The sequence below is a fragment of the Mirounga angustirostris genome, unplaced genomic scaffold, assembly GCF_029215605.1.
Source record: "Mirounga angustirostris isolate CCGP_5_RB_7025 unplaced genomic scaffold, mMirAng1.0.hap1 SCAF_8, whole genome shotgun sequence".
Lineage (NCBI taxonomy): Eukaryota > Metazoa > Chordata > Mammalia > Carnivora > Phocidae > Mirounga > Mirounga angustirostris.
Genome location: NW_026991716.1, coordinates 38255771 through 38283059, shown reverse-complemented (window position 1 = coordinate 38283059; position 27289 = coordinate 38255771). Strand labels below are relative to the sequence as shown.

The window sequence follows — 27289 nt, the reverse complement described above, 5'->3', positions numbered from 1 at the left end:
GCGGTTGCCTGACCTGCTTATTTCCCACCATCTCCCTTGTTCTCTCTTTCCCTGCCCTCCTGCTTTCCCCACCAGCTTCCCCTCTTCTACCTCCTCTTTCCCACTCTCTAGAGACTCAGGGCTCCAGGCTAAGAGTGGTGTGGAGGGGAGACCTGAGTGGCCCTTGTGTGCCTATGGTGATTTCCCAGCGACACAGAGAAGGATCCAGACCCAGGCTAGGAGTGAAGAGTTCCGAACAGAAGGGTATTAGGCACTATTCTGTGGCCAGCCAAGCCTAGCTGGGAGGAGGAGCCCTGTGTCTTGAATCAGTACTGGTCCACCCAGGTCCCACCCTGTCCACCGGGGCTTGTGTGGGCAGATACCACAGCGCTGAGCTACACATCTTTTCCTCTTGTGCCCTGAGGGAGATGGGAGGGCTGTTGGTTAACTAGCTGCAAATATTAACCACCCTCTCTCCTGCTCCGCCATCCCAGGTCTCCCCACAGCACCCCCCACTATGGAAGCCCCATCAACACATTCACCGTGAGGCCTGGGACCCGCCATCCCATCTCCTATGCCTACTCGGGGAACCACCGGAAAGCCCCGTCCTGAACCCCGGGTGCTCTCAGCTCTACTCCAAGGGGTCAGATCTGGACACTTGTTTTTGTGGGGGTGGGAGGGATGCGGCAGGTGTTAGGCGTCCTGACTTAAACATGGAAGAGTCTTTGTTACCCAAACACAGACAGATGACGAGTGAGAAGTGGTGGAAAGATCAAGAGTGGGCTTCTGTTTCCCAAAGCACTGGGGTGGCTGTGGACAAGGGGAGGGGGAAATAGGGAGGAGAGGAGGAGCCTTTAAGGGCCTGGAGCCTGAATTTCCCCTAGCTGGTACTGTTTGCTTTAGCAAGACTTACTTAAAGCAGTTTTACAAGCATGGCCTACTGAGCAGGTTCTAAAAGCAAGGGGTGGGGTGCTAACTCTGAGTCCATCTCCATGGCTATGATTGGCTGTCTGGTGCTCCCAAAGGCCTGAGGCCCAGCTCCATCTGGGTAGGGGTGCAGGGAACTACAGGTTGATCTCTTTAGCCTCCACCAATCCACCATTTGCCAACCTAAGAGCTGATTCCTGGGGTACCTAGCATAGAAGGCACATTGAGGTGGGACCAGGACATAGGCATGGACAACGTGTGGAGAAGGTGCTGGAACAGAGTTCTTTGCATCGGCCAAAGGTGGGGATAGGGAGGGTCGATGGTTCAGTTGCCCTGGCCCTGGCCCTTAGCTACCTCAGCTGCCGGGAAGCCTAGGGAGAGAAGACTTGGCAAGTACGGGATGGGAGACAGAGGATAAAGTCATGTTTTCCTACTCAGACCCAGGCAGCCATGATTTGGGAGATTGGGCCCAAGGAGCCAGAAGGCCTGGGGGTTTGACACCAAAGGCCTAATACAGCCAGAACCCATTTGGGATTTGGTGGGGGCATCTGACCCAACCACCCTTCCCAATCCCAACACTATAGGTCCCCAGTATTATGGAGGCTTTAAAATGCATAGTGAAGATGCTAGAAGACGCAGAGTGGGAGGTAGCAGAGATGGGCACTGGGATCTGAGAGGTGTTTGCTGCTGACGGGGAGTGCGTTTTGGAAGGTCTAGAGTGGTAGGACTGGGCCAGTTCCGAGCAGGGGAGACCTATCAGTAGGGCCCTTTGCCTGGGCAATGTGGGTTTATGCCTGTTGGCCAGTGAATTAGACCCCCATCCACTTCCAAAAGAAGTTCTGATTTGGATGACATATGTTCCCCACACATATCAGGAAACAGTATTCCTCGGTCTGTCTTCCCCGTCCCCTCCCCAGGCCGGATTCCTGGGACCAGGCCAAGGCAGGCTGCCTCGGTAGGAGGAAGGGCAGGGGGTGGCCCACCGCAGGAGCAGGCCTGCAGGGGCAGCCAGAAAGCAGGGCCCTTTGGGGGCAAGATGTTGGACCTTTATGACTTGAGGTAACCAGCCAGGTACCAGGTTGTGGGGCCAGCAGGTGAGCCACTTCAGGGAAGGAGAGTGCCGGCACCCTGATGGGGCAGGATCTGGTTACCTGTGTTTAAGAAGCAAACCCCACCCAACACCAGCACTGGCCCTATATATATGTATGTATTTTCCCTGTACAATGTTTTATAAAAGACTTCACTAATTTATCTGCTGTGTCAGGTTTGAAGAGTGGGGCGTGGGCTCCCAGCTGTATATTGCTCTGGAGGGAGGGGAAGGGCTGGCTGTCACTTGGCTTGGGAAATAAACAGGCCAGTTTGGGCTGGCCTCAGCTCTGTGGCTGTGGGTTGATGACTCGAAGCTACTTCAGTGTGATGAGAGGTTGGAAGAACTCAGCTGGGGAAGGCTGAGCACAGGGTGGTGGCTGAACCGGGGAGCCATTTTGCTGGGCCCACACTTTCTCTTCTGACCCTCTTGTTCTTGAAATCCTTCAAGGGGAAGAAGCAGAGCTAAAGTCTGGTGAAAAACAAACTGCATCCTTAAGGGAGTCTCTTTGACTCGCTGAACCTCAGTTTCTTCTTCTGTATAATGGGCATGATAATAATGCTTCCCTGGGGCTGCTGTGAAGATCAGAGACAGTCACGTGCTCATTAACAAGTATTTGAGGGACTACTGGTGGTGGGCACTGTGCTTAGCATGGATATCCGTGGCTCCTGCTCATGGCAAGTCTAGTGGAGGAGAGAGGCGATAAGAAGAACATCCAGAAACATCACACATTATAATAAGTGGTAGGAAGGAAAGGCACAGGAAGTGTGAGAATAACTGGCGGGTGGGGGAGAGGAGTGGATTTACCTTGACCGGGCGGTCAGGGCGGGCCTCTTGAAGTGGTGACATTCATGCCAATTTCGTCAAAGCATCCAGCAAGTGTCTGGCAGTCAGTAGTTGCTCAATAAATTTTGCATTTTTGGCTGGTGACTACCTTACATTTGTGTGGGGCCTTTCACAGTTTTCCGTAAAGCTTTGACGTGGTATCTTCAACTTTTCCAGAAGAGGAAACTGAGAACCAGAGTGTTTATCTCAAGACAGTGTCAGAGAGAGAGTTGTGTTTCCTCCTCTGAGTCTTCCGAGTGGGGGTGGGGGTGGGGGTAGGAAGGGAGACCAGGATGACTCATTTATTCAGCTCGTGCTTCCAGGAGGGACTTCCCAGGCCTCCCTTAGCCTGGGGCTTCATCCTTCTCCTGTCCTTCCACCGTGAGGCCCTCATCCTGGTAACACAGAGGACAGGGGCCCCAATTCCCTGTAGGACTTGGGGCTCTGCCTCCTCACCCGTCCCTGATCTTCCTAACTTTTGTCCCCCCTCACCTGACATGAGAGGGGCAGAGGGGAGTAGCGGAGGATGGGGGACCAGGGCCTCACCCATGGTGCTGCCATCAGACGAGCTGTGCCACCATGGGTCTCTGCTGACTCCTCTGAAACACAACAGGGACAGACTTGCGCCGTGAGTGGGTCTTAGACTTTGTAGGGTCCCAGACCGCTTTAAAAAGCTGCTGATGGGGGAGAGAAAAAAAATTAAAATAAAAAGCTGCTGAGAACTATGGATCCTCACCTACAGAGATGCCCCGGCACATGCATTTTTACCCATTATTTCAGGCAGTTCATAGATTCCCTCCAACTAGGGCTCCATGCACTTCACACTGAAAATTCCCAATGCGACGTTGGTTGGTCATGGAAACCAGCAACATCTGACCTTGACGGTTTGGAAAGTTCACTGGTTCTCTGTTTATTCGTGACAATCCTCTTAAACGTGTTGACCTTGTAATACTCCCAATTCCATTTTGTCGGTGAGAAAATCCAGGCTCTAAGAAGAAAAGTGAGTTGCTCAGAATAACCCACCTGCCTCCAAACTGCGAACCTCGTTACAGCTGCCTCCCTTCCCGCTGTATCCCCTCACCCATTCAGCCCTTGCCCCATCACGCCACCTCCCAAACTTCCTTTCTAGCTGAGCAGGGGTCGGGAGGGCTTAAGGAGGGTACAGGTGTTCTGGTCCCAGAAAACGCTAATTGGCGTGGGTGGCACAGGTGTTCCTGGATCAGGTTGGCTGCACCTTGGCTTCTGGAACCTCCCAGTGGCTCCCTGGGCATGGCCCAAGCCCCAGTGGCCAGAACCCTGCTTCTGGTGTGAGGTGGCCGCTGAGGCAGGTCCCAGGGCAGGCTGTGCTGGAAGCCCTTGCCTCCCCGATGGAGCCCAGCTTTTCTCAGGGCCCCCTTACTTAAGGGGGTAAGCTTTTCTTGCTCCAAGTGAGCCTCGCCCTCCCTTCTGTGGGAAGCTGGAGGATAGAAGTGACTTGGGACCGGCAGGTGTGGGAGAGAGGTGACCTCAGTGCCGAGCTGTCAGGCAGGTCTGCTCCTGCCTGCTCACCTCACCTGCCTACCCACAGCAGCCCATGGCCACTTTCATGTCCTCCGCTCAAAGGCAATGCTGGTGTCCCATCATTAGCTGTCCAGGATGGGTGGCCACTGATACCAGGCAGAGAACCTGGGCCTCCTTGCTCTGAAGCCCCAGGGATGGCCAACTGCTGTAGACCTGGGGTTGGGGCCTCCGGGGATATTTTTAGCAGGAAGGTGAGAGAAGGGGCAGTACTGGGAGAGGGGTAGAGACGACAATGCATTAGGAATGCTCACTCGTTTATGTGAATAATCCCGTGCCCCCCTGCCAATTCCTGGAGCTATAGAAGCTTCGCTAACATTTGGCCGGGAGGAGCCGCTCCTTTCCTTCCTGGAGAACCGTTTGCTGAGCTTCTACAGAATGTGTTCTTATGGGTTTCTCTGTCTTCAGGCTGGCTCCCTTCCCCCGCCCAGGTGTCTCAGCACCCTGACCTTGGCCTCCAGTCTTCCTTCGCTATAATTTCTTCAGAAGACTGAGCCCCTCCACACCAGAGGTCCACGTTTCTTTCTTCCTTCCTTTCCTCTCTTTCTTTCTTTTTCTTTCTTTCTTTCTTTCTTTCTTTCTTTCTTTCTTTCTTTCTTTCTTTCCTTCTTTCTTTCTTTCTTTCTTTCTTTCCTCTCTTTCTTTTTCTTTCTTTCTTTCTTTCTTTCTTTCTTTCTTTCTTTCTTTCTTCTTTCTTTCTTTCTTTCTTCTTTCCTCTTTCTTCTTTCCTTTTCTTTCTTTCTTGATTTTATTTATCCATTTGAGAGAGAGAGTGCACAAGCAGGGGTAGTTGCAGAGGGAGGGGGAGAAGCAGGCTCCCTGAGGAGAGGGACCCCAACATGGGGCTTGACATGGGTCTTGATCCCAGGACCTCGAGATCACGACCTGAGCCAAAGGCAGATGCTTAACAGACTGAGCCACCCAGGCGCCCCAGAGTCCACATTTCTAATGATAAAGCACCCCCTGCACATTTCCAGGTGGATGTCTGGCCAGCCACTCAAATTCGGCCTCTCCAAAAGGGATTATTTTTCCCGTACTTCCTTTGCACACAATCCTGAGACCAGAGCAGCCAGGCCCATGGTCCCGCCATCCCCAAATGCTGATTCCTGCCTCACTGCTTCTGTCCCCTCCGCTTCCTTGGGCTGACCTGCTCTCAGGCCCAGCTGAAATCAGCCCCTGCAGGAAGCCCTCCATAGCCCCGTGCTGCTCAGAAATGCCTCCCTCCACACTTTGGCACCCAGTTCCCTTGCCTGGCTCTTCCTCACCCTGCAGGCTCTGCTCAGACACCCCTCACCCCCTGGGCCGCATCAGCTGCTGCTAAAGGCTCCCAGGGCCCCCTGGTCCCCTCACATTGGCGTTACTTGCTCCACATCTCCTTCCCCCCGCAGCTGGTGAGCTCCAGAACGCAAGGACGCTGGTCTTATTCATGACGGTATCCCCAGCATCTGGTGCTGCTCCTGGCACTCGTAGGAGCACTAAACTTACATTTGTTGAATGAATTCATGTTAGTATTTAATCAAATACTGTCAAGCACTATTTAAGTTCCTGGAGGGCAAAGATCATGTCTCCCACAGACTAGTGACCACGTAACTGTCTTGTTTCTAGAGGTGCGTCACCTGACCTAATGCTGAGGTTTCTCGGGTGGCACAAAATTATGGTTTTAGAGATGGGCGGTCTTCGGTTTCATCACAAAGTGTCAGGGTGCCTTGGAGTGGCTCCTGCCAGGAAGGCTGAGACACGCTACCCTCTAAGTGGAGACAGGAAGGGCTAGGAGGTGATGCTACCAGGTGAGGCTGTTCCCGGCCTTAAAAAAGGGCCAGGGCAAGGGGTGGCAGGCAGCCCTCATATCAGGTCAGGGCCTCTGTGCCCTGCGAGTGAGCCAGTCTCCCGGAGATGCCAGCCCCAACCAGTCAGAGGACTCTGGCTCTGTTTAACTCCTCTCTGGATGTCCTTTAGTCTCAAGTAATGTTATTTGGGGCCGTGGCCTCTCCTACCTGTGCAACAGGGACTAACGGGAAAGGCTCTGCCAAATGTGGGCCAGATGATGAGAAGGAACAGCTCCTGTTCTCCGGCCCTCCCCACCTTGGAGAGCCCTCCCTCAAGAGGAAAGTCTTGTTTCCCTTCAACTAGCTAGCTACCTGCATGGGGTTCTCGGGGTTTAGCAGAGATCTAAGCACCAAGCTCGGACTCACCAGACTTGCTGCTTTCCATTTCATCCACTTCAGCGTTAGGATCATGACCCCTAGCGCTGCTCTTGGACGCCGGGCACAGCCAACTTTCTCTGCCACAGCTCCCTGCGCATCCTTCAAGATTGAATTTCTCCAGTCCGTGTCTTCCACAGACGGAGCCTCCTGATTGCTTTTACCTTTCCTCACTGCAGAGGTGTATCTCCTGCCATTTCCTATCATTGTTACCTAGCTTATTTTCTGAGCCACTCAAAGAGGGCTTGGTGGGCTCCTGGCCTTGGGCTCTCTCTCTCTCTCCTCTATCGTGTCTGGGATCTTTCCGTGTTGTGGCTCAAAACTTTTCAGCATTTGTTCCAAATTCTTAAGGTTAGCACAAAGCCCCATCAATTCCATTCAACACCGCTAGGGGGTGCCACTCAGTACAAGCCAAAGAGCCAGGCAAAAGGCTCGCAGTCCAGTTCAGGAGACATGTGAGTGTGTGTGTGTGTGTGTGTCTGCGCGCGTGCGCGTGCACACACACACACACACACACACCTGGAATAAAAAGCATAAGAATACAAAGTTCTCCCACTCAGGGGAGCTGGGTAGCCCAATAGAGCAGGTGATCACATGGGGCACTGTTGGCGAAGCACTGTGGATGGCCCCTCCTACTGGCCTGTGACCAGTCGTCAAGGCTATCCTCAGCTCCGTGACCCCAGTGGGAGCCCGTGCATAAGCGAGGCAGAGCTGCTGTTTGCTTTTCCTTCAATGTGTCCGACACTCAAACCCTTGGTCAGGAGTGCCCATTATCACTGACACAAACACACTGCTGCTATCTTTTGGTGACCTCTCTTGGCCATTGAAAGCTGCCCTTGACATTCACTTTTTTCATTTTTATTTATTGACAGAGAGACACAGCGAGAGAGGGAACACAAGCAGGGGGAGTGGGAGAGGGAGAAGCAGGCTTCCCGCCGAGCAGGGAGCCCGATGCGGGGCTCAATCCCAGGACCCTGGGATCATGACCTGAGCAGAAGGCAGACGCTTAACGACTGAGCCACCCAGGCGCCCCTTGACATTCACTTTAACCTGATTTCTCCAGGGAGAGTGGAGGGGAGTGAGAAGAGGACCTCCGGGCAACTTGCCGTGATATCCAGCACTGCTTTCCTTGCTCATGGGTGTAGCCCTGAATCCGTGTGTGTGTGTGTGTGCGTGTGTGTGTGTGTGTGTGTGTGAGATCCTTATATGCGCACACGGTCGGCTGTCACCAGCAGGTGACGCTCTGCTCACAGGCACCTGACCTAAGGCTGGCGGGCGGAGGGAGTCCAGATTCAGATTCAACTCAGGTTGACTCGGCTCCTTCCAGGATCCAGACTCAGAGCTAAGTGATGTCCCGTACACCAGTCATTCTCAAACTAGAGCGTGCATTCTCAAACTAGAGCGTGTTTTGACAAGTCCTGGAGGACTTGTCAAAACACAGATTCCTAGAACTTCTCCCCAGAGCTCCTGATTCAGTGGATTTGGGATGGGGCCTGAGAATTCACATTTCCAACAAGTTCGCAGTTTGGGAGGCCAGTCCTGATGGCCCAGGGACCACACTTTGAGAACTGCTGCCATGTGGTCTCCCATTTAATCCTCTCTCCTCACTGTGGGTAGGCGGTACCACTCCCATCTTTAGAAGAATCTAAAGTACTGACAGGCCAAGTGACCTTGCCTTGGTCTCCGGGCTGGGGCAGCGCAGGCGGGGTGAGTGTGGCCATGACTCTCTGGATTCGGCCTGCTCCCTCTTGTTCCAGGAGGGCAATAAATGACCGCAGGCTTGGGACAAACAGGATACTGGGAGATGGGCATGGCACAGTGTTAGACTGGGAGTAATTTCTCCACTGGCCAGGGTGTTTTAAAAACATTTTAGCTTCTATTGAAATCTAATCCCACAATACTAGCCAATAAGCACTCTCGGCCCTGCCTCCCACCCCGCCCCCTTCCCTTTTTAGGACTGAAGTTCCGCTCAGCTGAGTCCCTCCCTGGGAACTGTCCTTTCCACCAAAGAGCCACCTTTGTCCAAGGTCACACCTGCTCTCTGAGGGCAGCCCCCATGCATTGATCGAGGCATCCCACCCCCAACTCAGGACAACTCTGAAGGGTCATCTTAGCTCCAGGGCTTCTGATGGCCCCAGTGCCCCCAAGCTCAGGAAGCCCAGCTTCTCCCTCTGCCCCACCCCTTCCCCCACTGAGTGTGCATCCTGAAGGCACGCCCCCAAGAAACTCCCCGCACACAAAATCTCCATCTCCCAGGGAACCTGTCCTGCAAGGACTTGTTAGGTACTGTCCTAAGCATTTACACGTATTATGTCATGGGATCCTCCCAACAGCCCCAGGAGCCAGGTATTTTTGTTATCCTCAGTGTATGGATGAGAAACAGGAACAGAAAGGCTCAGTAACTTGCCCAAGGTCACAGAGCTAGCAAGCAGCAGAGCCAGGATTCCTATGCAAGTGGTCAGACTCCGAAGTATGACACAACACTGTCTTCCAGAACATTCTAGCCTCAGGGAAATTAAAGAGAACAGCTGAAGACACATTCTGATTTGAGAGGGGAAAAAAAAAAATCTCTGTTGCCCCCAATCCTTTTCCACCAGCCTCTTGCTGGTGCCTGAACATGCACAGCCTTGGTGCTTACTTTTAGCTCAGTCGTTCTCATCTGGGGGCAATTTTGCTCCCCAGGGGACATTTGGCAATGTCTGGACACTTTTGGTCATCAGACCTGGGGGAAATCTGTGAGCATTCAGTAGATGGGAGTCAGGGATGCTACTCATGTCTTACAACACACAGGGCAGCCTGCCGCCCCCCACAATCCAGCCCAAAACGTCAGCTTGAGAAACCCTGCAATCTAGGTTGAAGCCTGGTCTCCCTGAAGTCCCAAAGTGATGGCCACTTGAGAGCAGGCTCTGGTGAAGGTGGCCAGAGGTCCTTGAGCCTGCGGTTTGGAGAGGGTTTGGAGGGCAAACCTCGTACTTCGCAACCCTTGAAGAGCAAGCATTATCCCCAGTTGACAGGTGAGGAAACTGGAGCATCAAGAGGGTTTGTGAGTAGTGAGAAAGGAACCTGAGGGCCCTGGGGACTCACCCTTCCCCTCCTTCCTCTTGCCACTTTGCCCCTTATCTCTCCATGCTGGCCACACTGTACTCCTTAATATGCTAGGGCCACTCCTGCCCCAGGGCCTTTGCACTTGCTGGTCCTTCGTCACTGAATAGTCTCTTCTAGTTATCTGGTCTCATTCCAGATGTTACCCTCTTGGAGAGGCCAGGCCTCCCTTAACTACTCCATAAAAGGGCAGGCAGTCCCCTTCCCCCTCCCTATTCTCATCACCTTGCTATATTTCTTCCTCGGCGCAGATGTACACCATCTGATGTATATATTTGTTCATCTCTGGGCCTCTTCTCCCTCATCTCTACACTGATTTACTTAATGTCCTTTTCCCACTGGCGCTGATTTTTTAATTTTAATGTTTTCATCATTTATTGTTTCTGTTACAAACTCTCTCTAATCCATTGTGGAATAAAAAGAAATACAAAAAGGAACTAGCTCATGATTACACAGTTAATGGCAGAACCATTCGTTAGAGTAGTTCTTCTAATATTTTTCTACCAAGATTTCCAAACAGCAAAGTGGAAGAAATGAACATGCCATCCCACCTCCTCAAACTTGAGGGGAGAAGCCCGAAGCTGCCACTAAAAAAAAAAAAAAAGGCAACATTTCCTTGAGGCTTTGCTTTTTATGAACATTTTTCACTTTATTTCCCAATATATCCATACTTACTCAACTAGAAAATATTTTTCTAGAAGTTTTTCGGTACCAATTACTCCACCAGCAAGAAACCCAATGTGGAAAGCGAGGGCTGAACGCGTTGCTGATTCGGGGGCCCAGGGCCCCCTGTACCCCGCCCCCCGCCTTGCCCCTGCCCCTGAGGAGACTCTCAGTGGACGCTACCCAGCAGCTCTGTGTGTAGTTGGCCTCAGTTTCCCGAAGGGCTAGTGTTTGTTAACTCTTACTTCCCGCCAAGCTGAAGGCACCAATAGGCTTTCTTTCTGAATATGCTTGTACAGAAGAAGCCTGGCTGTGGAGGAGATAAGATGGTGGTGAGCGGGGGGACTGTGGGGCTGGGCAGCTGGACAGATGCTCCAACAGGCCGTGGGCTCCTGAGGTCCTGTCAGGGCTCACGGCGGTTGAGGGAGGGAGGCCTCAGGGAAACTGATGGCTTCTGCAGTACCCAGAGCTGAGACCTGCTCACGCTTAGCTGTCTCCTGCACAGTAGAAATCTCTGCAGGAAAGGGACCCAGGCTGCTTCTGGAGCTGTACTGTCCAGGGGGTGAGGAGGGCGCCCATGCCAACTTTTAAAAGAGGACAGAGCTACAAGGTCAGCAGTGCTGACATCTGAAACAAAGGCCACCAACACAGCCCTCCTACATCCCCCCTTCTCGCTCCCTCCCTGCTCAGGCATCCGGGAAACACAGTGAAGGGGCAGGCCCTGATCCTGTTCTTGTGTGTCACCTCCCCTCGGGATGTGTGCTTGGTCCATAACCCAGGCCCTGGCCACCATCACCACAACCCGGCGGCGGGGGGTGGGGGACTGGGAATAATGTCAGTACAAGCACGAGGGTCACACGTATCGTCTCTAGTATCACACCTCTCTCTCGCTCACTCTCTCTCCCTCTCAGTAACCCTTTGAGGTATTAGCCCACTTTGCAGATGAGGAAAAGTGAGATGCAGGCAATTCAGTCACTTGCCACTAGTCGAGCAGAGGGACCCAGGACTGACCACAGACCTGTCAGGCCCCGAAGCCAGTCACCATTCTGCCCCATCACAGCGCTCTGCATTCAGAGGTGGGAAGGGGGATGAGACTGTCAGGGCAGCGCAAAGCAAATCTGGAAAAATTAACCAAAAAAGCCAAAGATACAAAAGGTGGCGTTTTATATGCCACCGCCTGTGTGACAGCGACGAAAGAACAGATACCCGCGTGCTTATGCATCCATAGAAGAGCTCCAAACGGACACATAGGAGCCCCGTACTGGTGGCGGTTTCTGGGGTGGGGGATGGGGTGGCGGAAGAAGCAGCATGAGGAGGAAGGCTTAGCTTTTACTCTGCATCTTTTTCTACCTTTTGAATTTTGTACTGTGTCCATTTATCATTTAATATAAATATTTAAATAGTAGCTGACACATGGAAGTATTATAGAAGTATATGCTGGAGAGCCTGGGTGGCCCAGTCGGTTAAGTGTCCAACTCTCGGTTTCGGCTCAGGTCGTGATCTTAGGGTCATAAGATCAAGCCCCGCGTGGAGCCCCAAATTGGGCTCCGTGCTCAGGGTGGAGTCTGCTTAAGATTCTCTCTCACTGGGATGCCTGGGTGGCTCAGTCAGTTCAGCATCTGCCCTTGGCTCAGGTCATGACCTCAGGGTCCTGGGATCCAGCCCTGCATTCGGCTCCCTGCTTAATGAGGAGCCTGCTTCTTCCTCTCCCTCTGCCTGCCATTCCCCCTGCTTGTGCTCTCTCTCTCTCTGAAAAATAAATAAATCAAATCTAAAAAAAAAAAAAAAGACTCTCTCTCCCTCTGCCCCTCCCCCTGCGCTCTCTCTCTCCCTCTTTCAAATAAATAAACTTTTTACTTTTTTTAAAAAAAAGAAGTATATGCTGTTGTCATTATTATTTAAAAATCATAGAAAATTTTTTCGAGGGAGAGAGAACTTGGGAAGGAAGGGAGAGCAGAGCTGGGGCCGATGGGGTAGGAGTGGGTCTGCCTCAGTCCAGGTGGATGAGTTGGAGATGGCCCCAAAAGGAGGGGACAGTGTTTCTGGGTGCTTCTGAGAGCTCAGGAAGGATGCAGGCCTCTCTCATACAAGCTGGGGACACACTCCCTGACAAGATCCCAGAGTTTCCAGAACATTCCATGAAGCCAGAAGAAGACTTCAGGGGAGACCATGAGACCTGGTACATTCGGGCCTCTGAGAAAAGAAACAGTACTTCAGAGGACATGGCAGGACTAGCCTTGGGCTCCTTGAGGACAGGGTCCACATCTGAATGACCTTCCAGAGGGCTGCAGCTGGCCCTGTCCCCTGGGTGATCAAGAGAGGGCCCAGGCCCAGGTACCACTGTCTCTGACAAGCTTGTGGGGACAGTGTCCCAAACCAGGAAGGGTTGGAAGGAGTATAAAACTTGGGCTTGCTTACATGTGTGTCTTCTTTGAACTTTTTGTTCTCCTGGAGACTGGCCAACTTGGGAGCACTTGGTAGCCTAGGACAATGTCTAATCATTCTCCAGAATGTACCTGGCCCAAGAAACATGGGGAAAGGGGGAAGGAGCACTGCTTGGCTAATCCTGTTTGAATTTTCAGGGGATGATGGTCAAGGAAGGAGGCAGCTTCTGGCATTGGAGAGGGATAATGCAGATGGGGGCAACTACTAGGATGATCTATATGGAGTATACCCGCCACTCTGAGAATGCCGAGTTTCAGAAGGAATTCTCACTCTGCTCCTGTGCATGCCCACCAGGACAATTTGTAAACTGAAAAGACCGGTGGGTGCCCAGAGCAGAGCGGCTCAGGGACAGTGGAGAAAGCTGGGTTCCAGAGAACATCTTGGGTCCCTCCTCAGCAGAGACGTCGCGCCAGGAACACTGTATTTTAAAATCCACCATGGAAAAGTTTACCTCAGTCATAACAGAAATGCAAACTAAAGCTATTCTAAAATACCATTTTTCACTTAGGTTGGCAAAAGATTAAAACCTTGATCACACATTGTCTTGACAAGGATGTAGGGAAACAGGCTCTTTTTCCCTAGAGGGAGGCTAAAATGGTACCACCCCGACGGAAGGCATTTGGCAATAGCTACCAAAATGTGAAATATATATTGTGGGCAAGGAGTTCCACTCCTAGGAAGTTGGGCTCCAGATAGCCCAGCAAAATGACATCATGTCATCCCAGCATTTCTCTAAATAAACGGTAATAAATTAGAGTAAGACACACGATGGAACACTCTGCAGACATAAAAACAAATAAGGACGCTCTTTATGAACCAGTATGGGACGGAATATCCAAAAGATATTAATGGGGGAAAAAACGCAGGAAAGTGGATGCAGTATGCTAACACCTTTGTTTAAAAAAAGGGGGGGGATGGGAATGCTGTCTCTGCTGCGCACAGAACTTGCTGGAGGACACCTCAGATGCTGGTATCACAGGAGGCATGTTGGGAGGGGGCCTCATGTCCTTCAGCTGCGTCTGCTCCCAGTGAGGGCTTTTGTCCCCTGCAGGCACCCCCCCCCAAGAAATGGCCCAACTGGTGGCTCCCAGAGGTGGCAGGCGATGGTCAGGAGGAAGCAGGGCTTGAAACCCATTCAGCCATTCAGTAGTCTGGGGACCTCACCCATGTTCTCTAACCTCTAAGCCTCTGTGTCCTCTTCTGTTACACAGCGAGAAGCGGCGAGAATGAGAGCGCTATTACGAAGTGAGATGAGACGCGCGTAAGTGGGGATGATGATCGCACCCCTTCCCAGGCTGATGGCAGCACGCACCATCTATATTAAGTGCTTTAGCGCAGCGCCTGGCGTGGAGCAGATACTCTGTCCATGGATCTGTGCCAAAATGCATCTTGGGTCTCTCATGGGCACCCTGACCCTTATAGGATCAAAACAGAACTCCCCGGCAAGGCCAACAAGGCCCTTAGGGTCCGCCTTTAACCTTTGTTTCCACACTCAGCCTTGTGTCCCCCTCATGTGCTGTGTTCTCTGTCCTCTCTGCCTGGAATGTCCCTTCCTTCCTTTGCTTGACTTGCTCAGCTTTAAGGGCCACTCATGAGTCACCATCCCTGGGACGCTCTTTCTCAAGTCTTGGCCCAGAAGGAGGCTGTGATGGCACCTGGGGGGCCCCTCTGAGGGGCATCATCACAGCACGTGGTGCTGAAGTCCCCGATTCTGGCCGACCCCCCCCCCCCCCACACGCACTTCCTTGCTATGATAAAATGAACGGGAAAAGACTCTCAACTCCACTCCAACAGAACCACGGCAAGGGCCCATTTTCTACCTCTGGCTGGCGGGCTCCGACAGGTTTTGAGACACAGGAGGTGGAAGTGTAAGAGGCAGGCACTGAGGTGAGAGTGTAAGTTGCCCTGACTCGTGAGCCATCCAAGGACACCTGTCTACGTGTAGTGGGCGGGCATCCGCGCGCAATAGTAGAAGCCTGGAAACTACCAGCGCGTCCATCCCCCGGGCACCGGTTGAATAATGGTAGAGCCACACTATGGAACACCACTGCAGCCAAGGAACAGAACGAAGCAACTTTTTATTACTGACGTGGGACCACTCCCAAACGGTGCACTGAGAAGTGGGGGAGAAAGCATGGATGGTTTATATAGTATCTACCATTGTGTAAAAAGAGGAGAGAGTATATACAAGCATTTGCATTCAAAACACAGCCTATTTCTGGAAGAATACATAAGACAAAATATTGATACTAACATACTGGTAGCCTCCAGGGAAGAGACCTGGGAGTCTGGGAAACAGGGCAAGAAGGAGATGCTTAGTCATCACTTTATCTTTTTCTGTCTTTGAAATTTTCTACTGTGTACATATATTATCTATTCAAAATTAAATAAAAAACTTTTTAGTAAAGAAGGACAAGCAGGTAATAAAATGGAGATGGGGGTAAGCCGCTCGCTCCAAGAGGAGGAGAAATACCTCGAATGTGTTTCCAGAAGCAAGAATGTCCATGGGAAATCTCTACCCTCGGGCCGGCTGCCCCCCACTTGCACCTGGGCACTGTGGGCTGACTGAAGTGCAGAGAATTAAAAACTTGTTTCAGTATGAGCCTGAGTAAAACAGAAGAATGATAGACCCATCATCAGTGGTTGAAGAAAATTCATAAATGAATGCTTAACAAAGTCCTAAAGAAATCAAATTAGAATTTGGGGCCCCAGGGCTCTTTCACGATGACAAATAACTGGCAAGGCTCAGGCCATTCCTCTTACACCCAGGGCACTACTCACAAAGACCTCTGAGCCTCCTGACCCTTCTATTTAAAAGCCTCGCAGATTATCAGGAACTCACCTGGGTAAATGAGCTGGAGCAGGGCCCCTTCTAACCCCAGACCCCATCAATTCAAATGACCACTTTCGGGGTGCCTGGGTAGCTCAGTCGGTTAAGCCTCTGCCTTCGGCTCAGGTCATGATCTCAGGGTCCTGCGATCGAGCCCCATGTCAGGCTCCCTGCTCAGTGGGGAGTCTGCTTCTCCCTCTCCCTCTGCCCCTCCCCTCTGCTTGTGATCGCTCTCTCTCAGATAAATAAATAAAATCTTAAAAAAAAAAAAAAATGGCCCCTTTCCTGGGGCAATGCCACAGAAGGGACCTCTGCCAGATTCACGAGGTAGAAGGCTGGTTCCACCTGACACCAAACTAGCCTCTGCAGATGTTACAGGAGGGGCAAAGGAGACTCAGGGGCTGTGCAGGGGAAGCAGGGCCTCGAGGGTGGAGGGTACCTGAGCACCTGAGTCCTCTCAGGCTGGGTCACCTGCCCTCCCACCTTCCCTCAGGCCGTCTCAGATCTCCCCTGTCCCTTACCTCTTCCAGAAGCTTTGCTTGCTAACCCCACCCCATTCAGGCCAGTCTTCAGCCCTTGAGTCCAACCCTTTCCCGACACTTGTTCCTCGGTCTAGATGTGTGGTGTTAAACAGGTTCTTGTGTTTATTGTCTCCCTGACTACAAGTGAGCGCCTGGGGGAAAGGAGTTACTATGTGTTTGTTTCTTCCCTCTCCCTTGGTACAGGACTCAGACTGCAGGGAGAGGCCCAAAGGCCTGGTTGGCTCTCTTGGGGCCTCCAGTTTGGGGGTTGCTGGCTGTCCCCCTAGTTGAATCACGTTTGCTAAATGCCAAACTTTGTGGAACTAACTGAAGACAAGTAGTCTCATCATGGCCCTACAGCCAGACCACCACCCAGCGGCCAGAATGATCCTGACACGCCCTTGCTACCCATCTGTGAATAACCCCCAAAGCCCTTACTCAGGCCCAGGAGGCTTTGCATGGTGTGGCCCCCTGCTCCTCCCTGACCCCCCTCTCCCACCTTCTCCAGGCACACAGCGCTTGCTTCTCCCTCTCCCTGGAATGCTTTTCCACTCGGCTGGCCTCATCGATGCATTCAGAGCCCTGCTCAAAGACAGCTTTCCTTCCTTATCCTTTCTAATGTAGTAACTCCGTTGGGGCATCTGGGTGGCTCAGTGAGTTAAGCATCTGACTTCAGCCCAGGTCATTATCTTGGGAGTCCGGGGATCAAGCCTCTGTCAGGTCCCTGCTCAGCGGGGGAGTCTGCTTCTCCCTCTCCCTCTGTCCCTCCCCTGTCCCTTCTCCACCCTGCCCTCTCTCAAATAAATAAATAAAATCTTAAAAAATAAAATAAAATAAAATAGCAACCCCTTTGGCACCTAGCTCCTCTCATCGGCTCCTCTAGATCCACTCCCTCCCACCTTCCCCCTGCGCTGTGCCCTCGAAGGCTGGTCCTCTGGTTTCCAGCTTCCATTCAGCAGAGGACAGGCAGAACACTGGAAGTTTGGAGGGAGGAGCCTGAGGTCAGGGTATTAATTTCCCAGCTGGCTCCTTCCCTGTAAGGTTGCTGTGTGTGACTGGGCACCTCAATGACCTAAGGCCTCAGCTCTTGGCAGAAGGCGCCCACAGAGGCCTCTCTCCAGGTTCTGGTAACTGCCCCCTCCCTGTTACTCACCCAGGTAGTATACCACCTTGTGCTCCCCTATCCCCTACACCACCATTGGAGGTAATCCCTTTATTAAATTTTCCTTAAATTATCTAAAGTAGGGGTGCCTGGGTGGCTCAGTCGGTTAAGCCTCCAACTCTTGATCTTGGCTCAGGTCATGATCTCATGGGTGGTGAGATCGAGCCCCACGTTGGGCTCAACATGGAGTCTGCTTGAGATTCTTTCCCTCTACCTCTGCCCCTACCCCCAACGGACGTGTGTAGGTGTGCACGTGCACGCGCTCCCTCTCTCTAAAATAAATAAATAAATCTTTAAATTACACAAAGCACACTACCGTTTTCCTTTCGGGACCCCACTTCACCACCCAACGTTACATGTCTGTTGTTTGTGAGCTGTCTGTGCAACAACTGGACCATAAGGTCAGAGAAGGTAATGATTGGGCGCCTGGGTGGCTCAGTCATTAAGCGTCTGCCTTCGGCTCGGGTCATGATCCCAGGATTCTGGGATCAAGCCCCACATCAGGCTCCCTGCTCAGCGGGAAGCCTGCTTCTCCCTCTCCCACTCCCCCTGCTTGTGTTCCCTCTCTCGCTGTCTCTGTCTGTCAAATAATAAAATCTTTAAAATAAAAAAAAGAGAGAGAAAGAAGGTAATGACTTTACTACACTCTGTGCTTTATCCCAACTGCCTGGCTCAGTTAATGTTTGTTGAATGAGTGAATGAGGAAAGAAAGGATCAATATAATCTGGAGAGGACATGCAGGCCGGAAGGACAGGCCAGATTTTAGGAGGTGGTGGCCAGGAAGATTACAAAAGAAGGCACGGGTGCAACAGTGATGAGAATGGCCTTCTCCCCTCAAGGCATAAAGACCCCCGTTGATGTCCTTCTTCACATTTCTCCACAATCTCTAATGCTTCTGGTTTTGTTTTCTCCCCATCCCCGTCCCCCCACCCCCCACCGAATTGAATTCCCTGGGGGCAGGGGCCATGTCTGTCTTGTTCACCAAGGTACCCTTAGAGCCTGGCGTAGTGCCTGGCCTACACAGAAGGCACTAGATCCACAGTTGTTGAATAAATGAAAGAGATAGGAGTTATCCAAAAGAAACAATAATTGGCAGAGGCCCTGGGAAGCCAGTTGGGCAGGTTCGACTTGGGGTAAGGAGCCATAGGGAAGAACTGCGAGTCGTCCTGCAGGGAGGGAAAGGACGGGTAGGAAGGTGGGCCTGCAGGGGACACAGGCTGGGGGACAGCAGGGAGGTGCAGCATCAGACTGGCACGGGGGGACGATGTGGCAGAATTTGGTGACTGACCAGAAGAAGGAAGATTCCGGAGTGTTTAGCCCCCTGGGGGTGGGGGGGAAGGGCTGGGAGGGTGAGGCAATGCTGTAAAGCCTGCCACCAAGGCCCAAGGCAAGTACTCAAGGGCCAGCAGCTATTGGCCTGTCTCTAACTTCCTTCTGAAGTGGGAAAGCTGGGCATCGGACATGGAATCAAAGCCAATCAGACTGTGTTGCATTCAGACTATAGCCAGACAGCTCAGTGGCGAGCGAGCTACAGACAGAAATGGATGCTGAGGACTCCCGGGGAGGTACCAGATGGAGGTGGAGGAGCAGATGAGCCATCTCCTTGTATAAGCAGAAAAGTGTTTGGGACCATCCACAGCTGGGTGGGTCAGGGGAAGAGCCAGCAAAGAAAAGGGAAGCCAAGAGGTAGGATAACAAGGAAAGGAGAGCCATGTCATAGAAGCCAAAGGAACAACTCTGAAGGAAGGGGCAGCTAACAAGGTCACACATCAGAGGCAAAAGCTGGGTTGGACTTACACTGAGGGCCCCAGCCTAGAGGAGCACCCAGCTGTTGGCCTCTGGGCCCAGCTGGCAGAGCCAAGGGTGCCAAGTCTGGTGGCTTCTGTGTTCGGGAGGGGTTTGCTGCCTGTCCCACCAAGGCATTCCTGGGCACACGCCCTCAACCTCATTTGTGGCAGATTGCCAGCTGTCCTCCAGATCCATTCTTTTGTTCTTTCCATGGTGACAGGGCTCCCAAATTTTACCTAGACACTCAGCTAAAGCCCACATTTCCTCACTTCCCTTGCAGTTTGGTGGGGCCATTGACTACGAGGGGGCAGCTCCTGGGGCTTGAGCTCTCCTGTAGAGACGCCTCCTCTCTCCTCCTTCCCCCAGGCTGGAACGCGGAGCCAGGGGATAGGGTGGCAGCCACCTTCCATCACATGGATGCGAGCAGCACCTGAGGTGATGGAGGAGCCAGGAAATAGAAGGACACTTGACACCATCGGGCCACCAAGCCAGCCTGGAGCGCCTACTCACTCAGACTTTCATAGAAGGTGTACATTTCTGTCTTAAACCCCTAGATTTTGGGGATTTTTGGGGGCTCTACAGCCCAACTCATTGGAACACACCATTTAATCCAGTAGAGATACCACCTTAGGTCGGACTAAAAGTTGTTCCAGCCTGTCTCTGCCAGGGCCCCCACAGGGCAGGGAAAGGGGCCACAGGCGTTTCCCCTGACAAGATCCTCACTCTCCTCGTACCAGAAAACCCATAGCCTCCTTTATAATCTGCTACAGATCCATTATTCATAAACTGACCAAAATCCTTCACAAATATTTTTGTCCCTTCATCTACTTCATCGAGGAATGGACAGAGCTGTGACTGGCAGCCTTAGCCTGCCTCCCCATCCCCCTCTCTGTGTCACTGGTTCCATTTCTAGCTCCTTCTCCTCCCACCTGCAGGCCACGGCAGCATGGGGGTATAGTGGGAATCACTTTGCACACAGAAGCACTCAGTGCATTTGAGATACAAGCATGTACGGCCGTGAAGCAATAGCCAAAGGTAAAAAGCATGAGCTCGGCAGCAGGATGCTGGGTGCAGACTATAGCTCTGGGACTCGGCAGCGGCAGGGACTGTGGGAAGCTACCAGCCTCCCTGCGCCTCCCCATCCTCAGCTGGAAATGGAAGCAGTAAGAAAATCTACTATGAGATCATTGTGAGGAGTAAATGAGTCAATACCTGTAAAACAGTGATGGGCAAGAGTTAAGTTCTCAGTATTCGTTTTTATATGTAATTTTTAAAGCAACAGGAAATAGTCTGGCAATGGAGTAATATTGTCACTTATAAGCCACGGTTACAGACATTTCTCATTAAATCCTCCTCACAAGGTATCATAATTATCCCGTTTTATGGAAACTGGTTTGGTAGTTTAGTGATTTGCTCAAGATTTCACAGCCGGTCAATTGTGGGGCCATAAATACACATGTCAGCAAGCTTTGTTCTACTGAACCACATGGCCTCTTAGAGCAACTTCAGGATTCTAGAAAAACAAAGCTCAAGGACGTCAGTTCCTTTTACGCTTGTTTCCCCAGAAGGCCAGGCCATTTTCTTACTGGTTTCTCAGTTTTCACTGGTCACCATTTAACTGGCCCTTGGTCAGAAACAAAGGAAGGGGGCTTGCTGAGTGTCCTCGCCAGAGGCTGGACTGGGGGCTGCAGGCCCAGGAGGGGGGTCAAGGAAGGGGCATGCTCATCAGTAAATAGAAGAGGGACTGCTGTACACTTAGGAGATGTGAAAACCAAGTGCAGTGTGCGGATCTTATTCTGATCCTGATTCAAGCAAGGCAACTATTAAAAACAAACAAACATTTTTGAGACAACTGGAAAAAAACTGAGTATGAACTGGATACTAAAGCTATCATGAAATCTCTGTTCATTTGTTAAGTCTATTGACATGGTGATTATGTTAAAAAAAAAAAAGTCTATCAACCGACACAAATCTGCCCCCCAACACACAAAAAACGAAGTCTTGACAAAGGTACAAGTGTAATTCAATGAAGGAAGAGTAGCTTTTCAATAAAAGGTGCTGGATCAATTGGACATTTACAGACAAAATAACGAACTAAATCTCACATCTTCTATAAAAATATACTCAAAATAGATCAAGGACTAAAATGTAAAACATAAATTTATAAAAATGTTACAAAAAAAAAAAACAGAAAAAGATTTTCAGGAGCTAGGGCTTGGTGAACAGTTTTAGACCCAACACTAAAAATACCCATAAAAGAAAACACTGATAAGTTGGTCTTCAAAATTAAAAGCTTTTTGGTCTGCAGAAGATCCTGTGGGGAGGACACAAGGACAAGCTGTGGAGTGGGAAAGTGTCAAACTGCACACCTGACAAGAGTTCTTGTATCTAGAATAAAGAAATTTCAAAACAAAGAAGCAAACCAATGAGAAAACGGGCAAAAGACTCAACTGGATTCCACCAGATAGCAAACAGACACATCTAGCCATTAGAAAAATACAAATTAAGGTCACAATGAGACATTATTACACCCCTGTCAGAATGGCTAAAGCAACATAAAATAATAACACCAAATATTGGTGAAGATGTGAAGAAACTGGATCACTCATATACTGCTAATAGGAATGCAGAATGGTACAGCTATGGGGCGCCTGGGTGGCTCAGTCGTTAAGTGTCTGCCTTCAGCTCAGGTCATGATCCCAGGGTCCTGGGATCGAGCCCCACATCAGGCTCCCTGCTAGCCGGGAAGCCTGCTTCTCCCTCTCCCGCTCCTCCCCTGCTTCTCCCTCTCCCGCTCCTCCCCTGCTTGTGTTCCCTCTCTCGCTGTCTCTCTGTCAAATAAATAAAATCTTAAAAAAAAAAAAAAAAAAAAGGTACAGCTACTCTGGGAGAGTTTCAGTTCCTTTTAACATTAAACATGCAGTTACCACAGGACCCAGTAATCACATTCTTGGATATTAATTGTAGAGAAGTGAAACTTATGTTTACATAAAAACCTATACACAAATGTGTATAGCCACTTTATTCATAATAGGCTGAAACTGGAAACAACCTCGATGTTCCTCAAAATGTGAATAGTTACACACAGTGTGGTACATCCACACCATGAAGTATGACTCAGCAAAAAAACCCCAAAGGAACTACCGATACACACAACCCAGAGGGCTCTTACTTATGCTGAGTGAAAAAAGCCAACCTTCAAAGGTTATAACTTTATGATTCCATTTATATTAACAATCTTTTTTTTTAAAGATTTTATTTATTTATTTGACAGAGAGGTAGTGAGAGCAGGAACACAAGCAGGGGGAGTGGGAGAGGGAGAAGCAGGCTTCTCGCCGAGCAGGGAGCCCGATGCGGGGCTCGATCCCAGGACCCCGGGATCATGACCTGAGCCGAAGGCAGACGCTTAACGACTGAGCCACCCAGGTGCCCAACAATCTTTTTTTTTTAAAGTAAATTCTATGCCTAACGTGGGGCTTGAACTCAAACCCCTTAATCAAGAGTTACATGCTCTACCAACTGAGCCAGCCAGGCACCCCCATTTATATTAATAATCTTTATTTATTTTTTAAAGATTTTATTTGAGAGAGAGAGAGAGAAAACATGAGCGGGGGGGGGAGGGGCAGAGGGAGAGGGAGAAGTAGACTCCCCCGCTGAGTCAGGAGCCTGACAGAGGCTTGATCCCAGGACTCTGAGATCATGACCTGAGCCAAAGGCAGCCACTTAACTGACTGAGCCAGCCAGGCACCCCAGCAATCTTTGAATACAATTATAAAGATGGAGAACAGAAGAACAGAAGAGCGGCCGCCAGGGGTTAGGGATGGGGAGAGGTGGATGTGGTCATGGAGAGACTGCATGAGGGAGGTGGTGGTGGTGATGGAAATGTTCTGTATCTTGATTGTGGCGGTCGTTACATGAATCCACGTGTAACCAAACCGCACAGAACTGCTCACACACAGAGGACAAGGTGAAATCCGAATAGGCTCTGTGGGTTGTACTGAGGCCAGTCTCCTGGGTCTGACACTGCACCTGTTACACAAGATGCTACCGATGGGGGAAACTGGGCCAAGGGTACATGGGACATTTTTTTCTTTCTAACAGCCTGTGAATCTATAATTTCAAAATTAGAAAAAAAAAGGTCCATCAGAGAGAGATGTATGATGACCTATTTACAGATTAAATGACACAGGTCTTGCGTTTACTTTAAAACCCTAGGAAGAGGGGCACGTGGGTGGCTTAGTTGGTTAAGTGTCCTCCGACTCTCCGTTTCAGATCAGGTTGTGATCTCAGGGTCATGATCTCAGTGAGACTGAGCCCCCGCATCCGCTCCTCGCTCAGCGGGGAGTCTGCTGGTCCCTTTGCCTCCCCCTCTGCCCCTCCCCCCGCTCTTGCTCTCTCGCTTAAGTAAATAAATAAAATCTTAAAAAAAATTAAAAAAAAACCTCCAGGAAGAAAAAATAAAGGAAAAAAAAGGTGGGAGACATCAATGAAACAGAATTGAAAAGATACTGCTTAGTGTTGAAGCTGGGTGAAGGATATACAGGGAAAGCATATATACTTTCCTCATTCTGTGTTTGAAAATTTCCAAAGTAGAAAGTTTTATATAGTATCCAGGGGTAATTAGTCCAACAGAAGAACTAAACCTTATCTGTCTACAGTCTTACTCCTTGCTGTACTTCTGAATACAAATTAAGTTCAAAGTATATCATTCTGTTTCATTTGCAAAGCTTTTATTATGACCTTTGATTAAGAGCTCATAAATCACGTCCTTAATCTGGCTCTGTTTACTACATCTTCCCTCCAAGAAGTCTCCCAAAGTTATAAAAAATAGAAATTTATAAATATACATTGAGAATTATACACAGTTTTTACACATCAATAGTCGGGTCAGTGTTTCAAGCTGTCTAATCATCTCCCAGGGCCTCGCATCCAGAATTAGGGCCTCCAATCTCAACAGCAGAAGTAGCAACTCTTTCCCAAACCCGCCTCCTCTTCCCTCAGATTTGTGGCATGGGGCAGGTGCTGGTTTTGGACAGTAATGGCGAAAGAGGAAGTGCAGAAATGCTGACAGGGGTGGCTGCCCCGAGAGCGAACAGCAAGCCGGCAAGGTCTCAGCCCTGCACCTGCCAGAGCTCAAACCTGGGCCTGTAAACTCAACCGGCCAAGAATCGCCACGAGCCGAATCACAAACTCAGCAAAGGCCCGCTCTGACTGCTGTCCAGTCGAAGAGTTTCAGGCCACTGCAAACCTGAATGCTTATTTGGTCCGGAGTGGGGGAACCCAAATATCTCCCTGGCATGCCATCTTCAGTGACTGACAAGCAGCTCCTTTGCCTCCAGGCAACGGGATGGAGGGCCCTAGGGCAAGAGTGAGGCCGGAGGAACGTGGAACCTGCCTTCAAGTTCTTCAAGTTTTCAAATTCACCTAGAGCATGGAAGATGAAGAGATGACTCTGGAAGTAGAGCATCGGGAAAGTTCGATACGGACCTTAGGACACTAACCCAAGGAACAACTTGTTTATCCTGTGTTAACTTCCAGGTGTTGCTGGCATTTTTCTTCTTTGGACTTGGGTTTTTAAATCTCTTCCTTTGGAGACCAGCCAAAGGGTATCAGCTTGCCCAGTATCTTCCTTAACACTTGCTTTTTTTGTTTTGGTTTGTAGGGTACATCAAGGACAAAGTCCTCTCTCCCCAGAAAGAAAAGAGGTTGATCAGATTCAGACCTGCTTCTGGAAGAATACCTTGGCTTGGCCTGCAGGCTCCTCTCAGCCCACTTCTGCCATAAGGTGGGACCACAGCCTTCGGTCCACGCTAGCCTTCCAGCAGACCGGCCAGGTCCATCCCTCAAATTCTACACCCCCCCCAACCCCGCCATCAAATCCTTTTCCTGTTGTTTACAATCGGTGATTCCTTTACAAGTCATAAAATAATATATCCACTGATTAGGGCTCTTGTCAGAGAAAACCTCTTTTCCCAGGATGGAGCAGGACTTAGTGGGTAGTCCCCAAGCACACATCCCACAGAGGGACAGCCAGTGATCAATCTCCCAGGAGAGAGGGCTACCCTTATGCATCACTCTAACTCCTGTGTGTGTGACTTATCTGCGCATGCCTGGTCTTCCAGGATTCAAAGGAATCAAGTTCTGTGACAATAACTGAAGTCACTCAGGTGGATTCAGAAAGTCTGATCATTACCATCATGTCTTCCTCCACCCAAATATCCAGTGAAAATAGGTGGTCTTAATATTTGAGTTTGCTATTAAAATCATGCCCAGTCACACCGGCTGCCTTGGCTTGACCTTGAGGAGGCCACCCTCTCTTCTTCCCTCCAGTGGCTTTAACTGCCCCAGGAGAGTGGTGTCCGCGTCTCTGTACAAGGCAGGCTTCCTTCTCAGCTCACGAGAGCGACCTAGAAAGAAGAGGAATCCATGGAGCCTGCCTGGTGGGGGCCCCACCTGCTCTCCTTCTAAGGGGGACAGCTCTAGGGCTGTGAGGGCTGGTCCCCGGGCTACAGGATGCTCAACCTCTTTGCAGCAAGAGGAACATATGGGGGATGAGTGAGGAGAGGAAAAGGGAAAAGATTTCCTTTCCCTAGGTTCAGACCCACTGGGGAGCCTCTCTTTTCTGCCAGGGAGCAGAGAAGACCACCTCAGTTGGCCAGAGAAGCCTCTCTGCACCCCAGCCTCCAACTCACTTCTTCCTGCGAATCTTGGGTTTCTTCACAGGCCGCAGATAGGGGTTATCGATGACGTTCTCCTCCCCATTCCGGCTGCCCGACAAGGAGGGGTTCTGCTGCAGGACAGAGGTGTTCTCCTTCTCGGCTCCAGAATCATCCTTTGAGCAAAAGCCGAAATAAAGCAAAATACCAATGGCATAAGGAAAGAGATCATGCCCATAATAAGAACTACTATTAGCATTCCTTTCGTCAAGAAATTAGAAGCCCAGGGACCACTTTCTTTCTAGTGTACCTATCTCTGCCCTGGAGAAATGAGGCCCAGGCAGGGGCCGGCTAGCAAAGGAAGAGGAGACCAACAGCTTGGACACAGGGCAGCACAGAAAACAAAACTCTGAACCTCTCAAGAAGGCAAGGACATGAGTTAGAACAGAGGCCTGGCAGGGGCAGGGAGTCAGAGGCAAACATCTGGATGCTCAAGGAGGAAACCCGGCCTGTGTGGAGATAAAGAAAGAGAAGTGACCCGAGATGCTTTGCAGGACATCTGCAGGGCCAGAACAAATCATGTGCACAGGGCATCTCCTGGACAAACTGAATGCAAATCAAATCACTTTCCTCCAGATTCTCAAATATCTGGTACCTGCAACAGGTACCAACGATCACACTGCAGCAGAGGCCAAACATTTCTTAAGCCCTGAGGGTTCCTGCCAAGGCAAAGACAGCACGCAGGCGCCAACACGGGAACATCAACGATAATCCCCATCTGTGACCTGTGGGTCAGCTCTTTCACTGTTTGCTTTGAGGAAAGTGATTTGGGAGAAAAGTTTATAGGTTTACAATATATTCAACATGATTTCAATTAAAACATTTTTTAATCATAATATGTGTAGACATATTGAAAGTAGGTTGAAACATTATAAACCGGTTCTGGGAATATGGGTGATTGAGTCTCCTTTCCTTATTTATGCTCTCTTCTATTTTCCAAGTTCTTTAAAATGAGCACAAGCTGCAGGGGAATGGGGAGAAAAATCACACTGAGGACTTGACCTAGAAGCTCAGGCCTGAGGGACTAGAAGTGACCAGAAGAAGCCGGTTGGGCTGCGCCCCCTGGTGACGGGCCAAGGCTCCTGTCACTGAGATTCCGGTTCTGTAATTGAGACAAAAGAGGACCTGACCTCAACCAGGAGATTGTTGTCAAAAGACAGCAGGGCAGAGGACGCTGTGACTGGATGACATGAACAGCAGGTTCCCTCACAAGGCACAGCAGGCTGAGGACAGGGACTCCAGTCTTAGGCTCAGAGAGCCTGAAGAAACTGGCTTAGTTCTAGGTTCTGCTGCCCACCCCTCCCTGCCCCACCAATTCTGCTCTCCCCCAAAACCCAGTTCCATCCAGGGTCCCTGTGCTTTCCCTCTCCCACACCCGATCCAGTGGGACTACAAAGTGACCTAGAGCCGTTGTAGACCTTCTGGAGGGTCTCTTGAAAGGGAGTGCCTGCCCCCAGGACAACCTAGCTCACGCCAGACCCAAAGT

The 27289-nt window shown here is 50.6% G+C and overlaps 2 protein-coding genes across 7 annotated transcripts in view; one reads left to right on the top strand and one right to left on the bottom strand.

Moving 5' to 3' along the window:
* Positions 1–14705, top strand: part of CUNH6orf132 (chromosome unknown C6orf132 homolog) — a 45951-nt gene extending 31246 nt beyond the window's left edge. The window contains exons 5-6 of one of the 2 annotated variants that reach the window (XM_064597599.1): positions 474–622; positions 13998–14705. In XM_064597599.1, the coding sequence (XP_064453669.1) occupies positions 474–591 (118 nt within the window). In that variant the 3' untranslated portion in view covers positions 592–622; positions 13998–14705. Of the gene's footprint in view, positions 1–473; positions 2770–13997 lie in introns of those variants that run through there. The other variant, XM_045865997.3, reaches the window with a different exon arrangement.
* Positions 3383–27289, bottom strand: part of TAF8 (TATA-box binding protein associated factor 8) — a 39985-nt gene continuing 16078 nt past the window's right edge. Inside the window, exons 8-9 of one of the 5 annotated variants that reach the window (XM_045866894.3) lie at positions 25780–25919; positions 18964–25494 (exon numbers count right to left, since the gene is read on the bottom strand). In XM_045866894.3, coding sequence (XP_045722850.1) covers positions 25482–25494; positions 25780–25919 — 153 coding nt within the window. In that variant the 3' untranslated portion in view covers positions 18964–25481. Of the gene's footprint in view, positions 3807–14845; positions 15391–18963; positions 25495–25779; positions 25920–27289 lie in introns of those variants that run through there. The other 4 variants (XM_054505852.2, XM_045866898.2, XR_010413623.1 and 1 more) reach the window with 4 other exon arrangements.